The sequence below is a fragment of the Mytilinidion resinicola genome (genome assembly GCF_010093595.1).
Source record: "Mytilinidion resinicola strain CBS 304.34 unplaced genomic scaffold BDZ99scaffold_25, whole genome shotgun sequence".
In the NCBI taxonomy this organism is placed as follows: Eukaryota; Fungi; Ascomycota; class Dothideomycetes; order Mytilinidiales; family Mytilinidiaceae; genus Mytilinidion; species Mytilinidion resinicola.
In genome coordinates, this window is record NW_022985461.1 from 216,597 (window position 1) to 227,298 (window position 10,702).

The following is a 10,702-nucleotide window of genomic DNA, read 5'->3' on the forward strand; positions in this document are numbered from 1 at the left end:
ATGGTAGGCTGGGATCGGTGAGGTGATAGGTTCAAGCAGTGACTATGGGAGGAAACACTGTCCGACCATGAGAGATGACCAGTCTGTCAGAGAACATCCTAGATTAGCTGTTTGATAGAACCGTTTCGTGACATTATCACAATCTACATCGGAACGCATTCAACTCGTGCTCAATGGCCTTTGCTTTGATTATCGTTGATCGCAACAGAATTGTCATGGCGATGACACGTGACGGACGACGCGCTGAGAGGGTCGACGCAAACGATGGCTGTAAAACGAGCGGCGAAAGTTCATCAGTTCTGGAAAGATTCGAGTGTGAAGTGGGGAGTTATGGAAGATGGAAAGGAAATGGAAAGGAAATAGAAGGATGGAAGGATGAAGACTGGGCGATCTTAAACCCCGTGCCAGAGCCAAGCCGGGGTATCGGCGGCGTATCGTTCATCGGCGAAAGAATCCACCGATGCATTTATCGTAATGGTCCAACATTCGTATTGGTCCCTGATATGATGCCAGGCTGTGGAACACGTGACTTGATGAAAATCCTGGATGAGGCTAAACATCGAGCCTGACGCATCGGAATGCTGCCTTGGAAGACAACACGACTAGACCAAAGCCAACAGAGGGAGATCGACAGCATCAGCTGACCAAGCTGCCGCTGGATCTAGCTGCATTCTCCGCAATCTGCCTTCCAAACAACATTGCTACGTCTAGCTCGTACACCAACGCGCTCGCTCACCGTCCCGTCCTCTACTCATCCAACGCCGACTCAAGCACCTCCTCCACACAATCTGGGAAATCCGAGGCTGGAACAGAATGGTGATAAGGTCGGACGCCAAGAAATTCCAAGGGTGCAGTCAAAAACAGAGGAGCGAGTTATAAAACTAGGCACCAGAAACGGGATCCGCAGCCGGGACCAGAACGGGACCCCGTTAAATCAAGCACAGCCAACCCCACATTATTTACAGTAACGGAATGGAAGTGCTCGGTTTCACCCACTGCGCTAACGGGCCCAAGAAAGCACAATGTTCGATGGACAGATTGAACCCCAAGCTACTATATATGCGAAACCGTGACACATTGGGCCCTTCGCTAAGCAATGTGGTACAGAGGTTGAAAGGACTTGAAAATCAGTGCGCCATTCCTCGCAAAATGGCGATCTGTTCACCAATACACACACTCGACCATGGAAAAGAAGATGTGCCAAAACTGAAGATGGAGAAGGGGCAAATACCTGCCACTCGTAGAACCGCACTCTAGTGCCGAGTTCTTTGTTAGATAGGATTGGTGGGCCGCTCTGAAATGAAGATGCCGAAGACCAGTGCGCTCGCCTGGAAAGCGTACACGGAGAAAGCTCTGCGCCAGCGCGCACCTACTTGATTAAGTAGGCACCTGGCAACCCGAGCCAGACACGTGAGACTGGCAGAACCTTACAAGCGAGGTGGCGCCCAAATCGTCCACGCTCATGGCAAGTCCTTCCGACTCGCTTTGACGCTTGGTAGACACGCTTGACAACTTAGGAGAACACCACATGACCAGTCGTCGGGAGGGCGCAGCTCTCTTGAACCGGAGTGCCTTGCTTATTGTAAGCTTCACCGGATCTTAGCGAAAACGCCGCCTTCTTATGTGAGATCGCGGAGACCGCTTTACAATAGCTGACTCCTATCGTTTTCCTCATGGAATTTACCCTCTTCAATGTAGGATGGCCAGCTAGTGATTATTCCTCGTTGGTTTTGTTCCTATTAAGATCGTCTCTTAGATCTGGTACTTCTCTATGTAATGTGATGAAATCAGCTTCGCTGGTCGGATCTAGGGAATCAACACATCGACGCGTCGATGCATCGTCCATGTGTTTTGGCCCCGCAAAACAATAGCTTATCTCCACTGCCACATCGCTTAAGTTCCTGGTTTAGTAAGTTACGATCGAAATCTGTCGTGTTGATGGCTACAGACTGCGCGTCCGCAGCGCCGGTTCCGTCCAGCCTTCACCGGCAAGCCAGCGCTGCGCCCCCTCCTCGAGAGGAAGTGTCGGTGTAGATGGTGTACATAAGTTGCCAGGAATTCCACAATGTGGAGTGATTCCACCCTCAACAAGCTAGCAATTTTTCTCCTATCTCTTCTATATTCGCACTTATATTACTCTCGCCAACCAGGTCTCTAGATAGATCAAGGAAATGTCCCAAGCCACTCAGCCCACGATATCCTCGCTCATGTTGGTGCCGCATTGGGATCCCATCGCAACCCTCAGCATTGACCTGAAACCGGACGGTCATTTTACCTGCTCGGGTGTTAAAAACGGAACAACAGACTCCTGCGGCTACCATCTTAGGGGGGAGAAAGCATCCAAGGTCAATCATTTGATAGACGACATCTCAATCTCATCGCCACAAAGCGCAACCCAGTCTCTAAGAGCTCTTGCCGACCTCACTCTATGCCCGAACCACGGGATCCAAGCTAGGGGCAAGGTGACAGAGTGGAGCGCAACAATCAACCGCCTATCACCACCCACACAATCGGGATCAAATATATCAAGCGCGCATACTCCTTCACCATCTCCTTCCCTTCAAACGGAAGTCACCCCTCAGTCCACTCCTGGCAGCAATAGCTCCCTCACTCGACCACAGCAAAGTGAGAATAGAAGCCCAAACCCGCATACCAGTGATGCAACAATGGTGGAGGAGGTCAGCCTTTTGCGGAAGGAGATTGAGCTCCTGACAGCGCGAATTGCTTCTCTAGAGGCGGGCCATGAAGAAACGGCGAAAGATACCTCTCAGCGGAAGGTATCGAACCGGTCGCTGGTGCGTTCAGGGTTACGATCGGCTTTTTTGGGCAGGAATTGATATCGGACCGCATGCTAGCTTTGAGCGGGGAGCATCCTCTCCTTGGGAAACTGAGTATCAAAGAATGGTTTGTGATGGACTGTATTCCCGAAACTGCAATCATGAAGACTATATCCATCTTGTAGAGGAAGGCGGTGAGAATTACTTAGTGGAATGAGCTTAGATTAGGATTGAAAAGTACTGTCCTAGTGCAGCACCCTCCATCTCCAACTCGAAAGTGCCAACGATCGGGTCAAGGGTGATGCAAGCTACACTCGTGTGGCTCACGACGACGGCTTCGCTTCCTGCTGACCGAGTACTATTCTGGTTTGGATATCATACGAATGGGATCAGCAACTGTAGCAGCACTATATGTCATGGCGCTAAAGCTTATCGCATGCAGAACTCATCCTTGATTCTAGGAAATCATAACTAAATAAAAAGGAATGTTATATGTTGCCAGATGCTATTCTGCTTACCCAAACGCTCCACACCTCGGAACTTTGTCCAACTTCTCCACAATGCAGTCCTTGAATTTTCCTTTGCCCCACTCCATTAACTGAGCTAGAAAACGCACGAACTCTCTCGCATCGCGTTCGCATGTAGTGCGCCACGACTGAAGAAACTCCATGTGAAATGCGCCTTCATGCTCGAAATGCACCCACAACTCGTGTACAGGGCCCTCTATCAGGATGGAGAAACAGAGCGGTGGAGTCGATTGCGGCGCCGACGACGTCGTGGATGGCGATGTGAGCTTCGGATCCAGCGTCTGGAATCCCAAGTCAGAATGCGAGCTCGCGCCACATGCCGCCTGATGACAGAGATCCTTCAGAATCGTGAGCATGGAAGCACCACTAATGGCGGCTTGGTTCTGCGCGCTAATCAGACTCCCATTCAGGCCCAAACCCTTCGCTTCTACAATTAAGAAGGGAAACCGTATACCCATGTCGGCCGCATGCGGATCGCTCAGTATTGACCCAGATGCCTGGTGATCAACTAACCGCCGCTGGTGCCGCTGTATGAACGCAGTGTGTGCGAGCCCAATTGTTATATCTGGTTTTGACGTGGATATGTGATATGGATCCGCAGCCTCAGTGCTGGTGGTCGACGCCACTGATTGTGTGTATGGTGGCAGGGACGGTATGGGCCCAGTAAAGGTAGCTGCAGCGGCGCTTGGATTGAAGTTGAGGAGGGTGGTTTGTCCTGATGCGGAGCGAGGCGTGCGCGTTCCGCTATCATCTTCATTTTGCAATTCGTCAAGCGATAAGCCAGTCGGCTTGAGATCAGAATTCCAGACTAGTTTATGAGGTAAGCATCTTGCCCACGAAGCTCTTGAGGATACCCAACAAGCTTACCCTTCTCAGACATGCGCGTCCTCAGCGTGCCCGGCGAAAGGTCCGCTAGGCTCCTTACAAGGCCGTTCAGGCTGGCCTTCCAATCGCCCTCAAGCAAGCACTCGCGCGCATTTCTTCGAGATTCAGCCGTGAACGTCGCTACTAGCCCGGCGAGACATGCAGCAGCTTGTGGTTCATCTACTGTATCCGCTACTCGGTCCTCCCACGACTCGATTCCCAGTATTCCTCGCACCTCGTCATCGATTGCGGGCGGAAGATCAGCCAGATTGTCCACGAAGACGCCAGCGTGGTACATATTCCGTGTACGGTACGTTTGTGGTGATGGTCTTTTGCTGGGACTGGGCGTTCGAGATCCGTGAGAGCGCGCATGCTGTTTCGCGCTGCGGCGCCCGCGATCGTTCAAGGATGCGCTTCGAGGCGTCGGAGGTGCTGCCATCATCTCTAGATCGCAGACAGCCGCACAGTTTTCCACCCAGTGCTGGACTAACGATTCATGTGCCTCGCGATTTGATTGTTGCGTTGATCGGAGCGCTTCTTCGGCTAGCGCAAGCGTCTGCGATGATGGATTCGATGGAGGTGGTGAGGATACGCGGGGTGCGCCGACGTCGGCAAGTTGCGTTTTGCGGCGCTTCGCACTACAAGTGCTGTGGCGAAAGGACTGCCAGCTATTGGAAGTTCGTCGCTTCATTGTATGGAAGATGGACACGTATGGAGAGCTATGGCTGAGATAGTACAGTTTTATGCTTGATTATGATGGTGTTGACGTTCGGCTGAGAAACCATAACAATCGGGAAAACCTCGGCACTCCGTCGCATGGCTGAAGGCTGTGCTTGTAACCTCTTGGAACCTCTTGGCGCCCACCGCACTCACAACCGCTCGATTGCGTGGGCCTCGATCCCATAATGTCGCGTAACGGCACGAATGGCCTTGTTCCGCCGGTGGATCTCTTCTTCCGGACTGAGTTTAGATGTTTCGTTGCATTTTAAGGGTACGTTTAAGTCAATCTCGTCGGTCGAGCAAGGAACGAACCGTACGATGGTCGTTCACTGATGCAGCTTGTTCTGGTGAGTCGTCGTGGCCGACGATCGATCGATCGTGTTGGTTATTTTTAGCGCGTTTCATTGTTGGCTCACAATCGCTAATACAGGTATACGCTCAGCATAAAGGAGAGAGCAAAATTGAGACGTGGGGCCGCGAAATAATTCATATCCTCACCTCCTCAAAATATCAAGTATGGTGTGTTTTTACCTTGATCAAGGCACTTCAGCCCCTTTCTTCGGCCAATAGTGCCGCTTCTTCCTACCATCATTCCGAGCCTTGGTAAAGTCCTGCCTCTCCAACGCACCAGCCTGAATCTTCCAGACAGGAATCGCCAACTCAATAAGCTTAGGACCAAACTCATCCAGCACTTTTTCCACAGCCTCCACGTCCATTTCAGGATCCTTTTCTCCTGTTCCTTCATCACCACCAAATGTCGCACGAGACCAACTCTTCCTCCACTTTTCCAGCGCAGCCTTTGCACTCTCAGCCTCTGGTTGTACGTTCTTAGCCACGAGGTAGAAAGTTGATCGAAGAGCGTGTTTCTTGTATGGTTTGAACAACTGGATATTTGCAAATGAGTTGAATTGGTGAAGTAGATGTACTACATCCCAGGCATCTGGTCTGCGAAGTAAGACAGCCATTGTCCCTCCCGGAATGATCCGCTGCATACTTAGGATGAGCTGAGATGTCGTCAGACGCATTCGTTCGAATTCTCGTCTGTGCTCAGATCGCTCATGACTCCTGAGAACGGCACCGCCGCAGAAAATGAGCTGAAAGCGTTGATCAACGAAGGGGCGTTCAGCGTGGAAGAGGGAGTGGTCTGGATGACACGTTGGAATGGTTCCGACGCCGAACTCACTCGCGAGCATGGTGATGTCCATGAACTTGACGTATTCGGCAGGTAATGTGAACCGGTTTTTGTAACCGCCAATTTCGGGAGGGAGAGTGATGCCATAGGCGATTGCGTTAGGGTTGTACTCCAAGGTGCCCCACGTGAAGCCGCCTGGTGCCATGCATAAGTCCAGGGACTGGAAGGGTTGAACACCAAGGTCTCCTGGGGTCAGAGCGCTTGTCTTCGCCTGCATTTCCTCTGCGATTTGCTTTGTCATATCGTAGAATGCTTGCGCTGCATCCTCTGTGGCTTTGTCCGATTGTTCACGTCGATTCTGCCAATAACTGTCTCCGTCTGGATTGTCCCAACCCTGAAATGGTATTAATAAGTGATCAAAATTGATGCACATCGCTGGTGCAACTACCTTCTTCCTAGCTGCCTCGAGCCGTATGAAAGTTGGACTGTTCATAGCCAGATATTCTGCTACAATTTTGTTTGGGCCAGTCGCGGGATCATAGATTTGAGGCCCGTTTGGTGTCGACAAACTAGGTATGTCTCGTTGTAGTTCTGACATGGCAACGTGCTAGAATCCGCCTGACGCTAAAGAGAAGAACCAGTGTGAAGAAAACAGGAGCCTGGAAGTATGTAGGCTTACATTTGATTCCAGTGCTGGCGCATCGCTTGGCGGGGGTGTTTTGGTGTTGCAGCCTTCACGTTTGAGGCGTTGCTCAGCCTCTCCGACACGTGGCACCATTCACATTGATCTCTGCTTTTTCTTCCTGATCTTATCCAAGCTATGAGAAGGTGCGAGTTTCGCCAGCGGGCGGCGCGAGTTTCGGTTTAATGCGCATGGAGAGTAAGGTGATGCCACAACTAGCTTTGTTACTAACTATGACAATGGCGGAGCTGATAGTATTGAATAAAGATGGCTGTTTCTGAGGACCGTCCTATCCAATGCCTAATTCAATATGTCCAATTCGTCTTCTGCCGCGAATGTTTGAGTTTAGCTAAAATAAGAGAGGGCTAAGTTAGCAAAACAGTTCTAGCGTGGATGCCCGTCTTCATCCTTTCCCCGCAAAGCCCTGCCTGGCGCCACCATTTTACGTCATTTCAGGATCACGTGTAATTTGAAATCTTGGAAGCGACATAATTAGTTCGTGATCGTCGAATGAATCTCGAATTTCGAATTTTGCCTTTCGCCATGCAGATTGAAACTCCTACAGTAATCCCGAAGCTTGTCTTCGAATACTGTACCGCCCAGTGGAGTCTCAAGAATTTGAGAATCGCGCACGACTGAAAATAGACAGGCCCAAAAAGAGGCCCATCTTTCAGGGTCAGGCTCAGTCCCACTCTTCGCGTTCGCTTCATGCCTCACTCGTTCCTTTCCCATCACCATCACCACAGTAAGCTAACATGGACAAGGCCAGTCTGGTACTGGCACAAGGCGTTCCTCCTGGCGTGCCTAAATCATTCCGTGCCCTAGCAGATCATAGCGATGTGCAGGGTGTATTGTATTTCATTTAGCACAATGGAAGACTGTCTGGCAAAAGCATTAATAGCCTCTGCCGTGGCCTAATCGCATGCAAAAGAAAAGCTAACTTAAGCCTAACTAGACTTCCTCGCAGTAGAGCACTGATGAGGTCTAAGTTACCCGAGGGTTGATCACGCTTGCTTTGTCTTGTTCGTTCGCCTCAGCTTTCCCCTGTCCTTCGCAAACTAGATTATAGCTCTGACTGCCTCGATGTTAGGCTTCCGGTCGAAAATGGTATCCTCGACTGCCCCTTTCAGCTGTGTTCTCCAAACAACTACTTCTCAAACTGCGCCGTGTTCCAAACTCTTCGGTACCATTTCCCTCGTCGTCTTACACTTCACAGTCCAAAGCTGCTATGCTCTGATGGCTTCAACGCAAGAGACTTCACCCTCTGCGTTTCGGGGCTATCCTCACCCTCACAGACAACCCTGGCCTTATACGCTCTCTCTGCGAACACGCTTGCCCGAGCCTGATCTCCATGCGTGATGCTGACTTGGAAAGCGTCGTGATAGAGCCTGGCACTGCTTGCCGTAGCACACCCGCCGTATTCCTCCTCCAGAACTTGAAGCAGCGAGTGGCAGTCCCTAAAACTTCCTTCGGGCTAACCATCATCCGAAATGGATCCCCAATGGTGTCGTCGAGGCCTTGAATCAGTATTCGGCGGGCGTTGCTGGCTTGGAGCCTTGAGAGGGGCTCGGGACTCGATTGAGTCTCGCAAGATCAAAAACGTTCACGAGCCCTCCTAGAAGGAGGAAGGAACAAGTGCACAGCTGGATGCTGGGATAAGCGGACCGTAACCGCCCTAGCTTCGAATACTACAATATCACGACTGCGGTACGGCGAGCTTTCGAAGAGCAAAATGATTCATTTTACCATCATCCTCGGACCGCCGCTCTTTTCTAAAGACCAGTTCATTACCCGGCTGGCCGCTTTTCTTGGATCACCATCAATTCATCCGCCTCTCTGCTACAACCCCGTCGCTACCAACCCTAGCGCTGTGCATATTCATCTTTATCCTTGGTTTGTGGGCCGATACCATTAGAGAGCAGGAGCTAATATACGTCCAAGGGGACCTCTTCATCCAGGCCTAACATAGTTAGTATGGTACTAGACATTTAGAATTAATATTTACCAAACGAGTCGAGGATGCCCTCAATCAATGTGTCGTCGATAATCTCTCCATTCCGCTGCCTCTCCATTAGCTGGGTCACAGCGTCCGCTACGCCCGCGTGAGTGGCAGCGTCTATTACCCCTTTCCATAGAACGAGATGTAGAGTATAGACGTCGTAAATGTCTTTTCTTCCCTGCTTGATTTCCTGCTTCACCCAGTGTCGGTTAAGATACCTGAACAAGTGGTTGTTCTGCTTGGCAGCGGTTATATATCGATCCTGTTCTTTAATGTAGAAATCGAGGAGAGCCCCTTTCGAATACCGTCTAGCTTCGTTCTGGATCATTTGGAGATGTGTTTCGAGTAATTGCTTCAGTCTCTCGTATAGTTCTTTTTCGAAAATGTGTGCTATGGGATGGTTATCAGATATCAAAGCCGCATCGAATGAATCGAATGACACACCTACTCTGCGATTACCGCGACTGCAGCCTTGCGTAGGGCTAGAGCCAACTGCTTTTCGTACTGTACAAAAGTTGTGTACGGCTGTGTAGAGTCCCATCCATGTTTTCATGTCCATTTCCCCCCTATCCGACGGGTGCTTCAGAATTCCCTGAACGCCAGCCTCGATATACTTCCATCTAATATGTTGAGAGGTTAGCTGGATGCACTAGATGGCTTTAGAACTCAACAAATACTTACGTTGCATCGGCATCGGCTTTGTTGGGAGGGGGCGACATAACTACAAAGGGGGTTCAAGGATAAAACTTGTTTCAGCTGCGATTCGTGTTAAAGAAGGCGTTTTCCAACTTAAGTGAAGGCCTAGAAGTACTTGTTCATAGAAAATAACTACTTCTAGTACTTTAACAAGAAAATACCTTTCAGACCACCGTTTCCAACTAACGTCGTAGCACGCACTCGTCATAAACCAAGCAGGTGGCAAAAGGACCACAAGTGAACATGCACACAGAAGAACATCAGTGTTGCATATTCATCCATTTTACTTTCCTCATCAATCAGCGCACAGCCTCAACCCCGCTTTCCCCGCTTCAACTGCATTCACCCGTCATCACTGCCCCACAACATCGAGAGGAACCGCTTCGGCATTCGAATGTAACCCCACCAGAAAGGCCGGCCCAGACAGTAGAAGTCGGCGTCGATTCCCATGGCTGCCCTTTAATATTATAATCGCGCAAGCAGTAGCACTAGGTAATGAAGGAGGTGGATACAGGATAAACCTTCTAGTCCGAGGGGAACAATGTTCCCCAATACGTTCTATTGACTTTGCTTCCTTGCTACCTGGTAGTATATCCCTTCCGTTAGGAGTATTCTGATATTGGAGACCAGCATAGCCAGCCCGTCGACGTATAGGAATTAAAGCCCAATAGAACGCAGCGGAAGAGCTAGAGGTTGCAGCCACCACGAAACTCAACGAACACTTGATTGGTATTGTTGGTCTGCCGGCACAAGGTAGGCTTTTTGCCACGTCAGTCTTGCTTGCATGATTTCTTGTTAATAATGCTTGGCTCGCCAGGGCGGTGCTTCGGGGCACGTCGTACGTGTCTGTGGCCTTCCGAAAACTTGTAAAATTGCCTTGCTTGTGCGCTTGAATAGCTAGATTAATTCTGCCCTCTTTGAAGAGGGCCTCTTGTTGTTGTGGGGTTGACATTGAGGTTGTAGCTACAAGACGCGTCGGGAGTATGGCAAAGTGGGCAGCTCGCTTGGGTGGGCAGCTCGCTTGTGAACTACGTTAACGTAATCCACAAGTTAGTGGCCCGCACAAGCTAGTGGCCCACCCAACTCAACACGCGACGCGTCGTCCAACAACCACCCCAATGGCAGCACCACAACAACAAGAAGCCATCTTTCAAGAAGGCAGAGTTATTCTAGGCGTTCAAGCCTACAAGACCGGCCAAATTACATCCTTCCGAGGCGTTGAGAAACTATACGATGTGCCCAGAAAGACGGTTACGCGTCGCGCCCGTGGTATTCCTCCACAACGCGGTGCTATCTCCAAAAATC

At 50.4% G+C, this 10,702-nt stretch overlaps 4 protein-coding genes across 4 annotated transcripts; 1 reads left to right on the forward strand and 3 right to left on the reverse strand.

Annotated features, from left to right (window-relative positions):
- The first annotated feature begins 1,923 nt into the window (after nt 1-1,923).
- BDZ99DRAFT_161587 (uncharacterized protein) lies at nt 1,924-3,021 on the forward strand. The gene has a single exon (XM_033712867.1). It carries the CDS (start codon nt 2,172-2,174, stop codon nt 2,835-2,837), a length of 666 nt encoding a protein of 221 aa, XP_033570708.1. The 5' UTR covers nt 1,924-2,171; the 3' UTR covers nt 2,838-3,021.
- A 270-nt stretch (nt 3,022-3,291) lies between these two features.
- BDZ99DRAFT_399325 (uncharacterized protein) lies at nt 3,292-4,859 on the reverse strand (the record flags this gene model as incomplete). Its single annotated transcript, XM_033716128.1, has 2 exons — nt 3,292-4,112; nt 4,172-4,859. 2 exons carry the CDS (start codon nt 4,857-4,859, stop codon nt 3,292-3,294), a joined length of 1,509 nt encoding a protein of 502 aa, XP_033570709.1.
- Nucleotides 4,860-5,287: 428 nt separating this feature from the next.
- On the reverse strand, nt 5,288-7,084 carry BDZ99DRAFT_161718 (uncharacterized protein). Its single transcript, XM_033712868.1, has 2 exons — nt 5,387-7,084; nt 5,288-5,309 (listed from the first exon to the last, which is right to left on the reverse strand). Exon 1 carries the CDS (start codon nt 6,616-6,618, stop codon nt 5,425-5,427), a length of 1,194 nt encoding a protein of 397 aa, XP_033570710.1. The 5' UTR covers nt 6,619-7,084; the 3' UTR covers nt 5,288-5,309; nt 5,387-5,424.
- A 1,294-nt stretch (nt 7,085-8,378) lies between these two features.
- Nucleotides 8,379-9,584, reverse strand: BDZ99DRAFT_161805 (Cullin-domain-containing protein). The gene is made up of 3 exons (XM_033712869.1): nt 9,383-9,584; nt 9,146-9,321; nt 8,379-9,091 (listed from the first exon to the last, which is right to left on the reverse strand). The coding sequence occupies exons 1-3, from the start codon at nt 9,418-9,420 to the stop codon at nt 8,697-8,699; spliced, it is 609 nt and encodes a 202-aa protein (XP_033570711.1). The 5' UTR covers nt 9,421-9,584; the 3' UTR covers nt 8,379-8,696.
- Nucleotides 9,585-10,702: the final 1,118 nt, after the last annotated feature.

What these genes read in the sequence shown, in the direction of transcription:
- BDZ99DRAFT_161805 (XM_033712869.1), bottom strand. Translation starts at nt 9,420, where the DNA reads ATGTCGCCCCCTCCCAACAAAGCCGATGCCGATGCAAC. An exon ending in AAAGCCGATGCCGATGCAAC is followed by an intron (nt 9,322 to 9,382) that starts GTAAGTATTTGT and finishes TCAACATATTAG; the next exon opens with ATGGAAGTATATCGAGGCTG. An exon ending in TCGCGGTAATCGCAGAGTAG is followed by an intron (nt 9,092 to 9,145) that starts GTGTGTCATTCG and finishes ACCATCCCATAG; the next exon opens with CACACATTTTCGAAAAAGAA.
- BDZ99DRAFT_161587 (XM_033712867.1), top strand. Translation starts at nt 2,172, where the DNA reads ATGTCCCAAGCCACTCAGCCCACGATATCCTCGCTCATGTTGGTGCCG.
- BDZ99DRAFT_161718 (XM_033712868.1), bottom strand. Translation starts at nt 6,618, where the DNA reads ATGTCAGAACTACAACGAGACATACCTAGTTTGTCGACACCAAACGGG.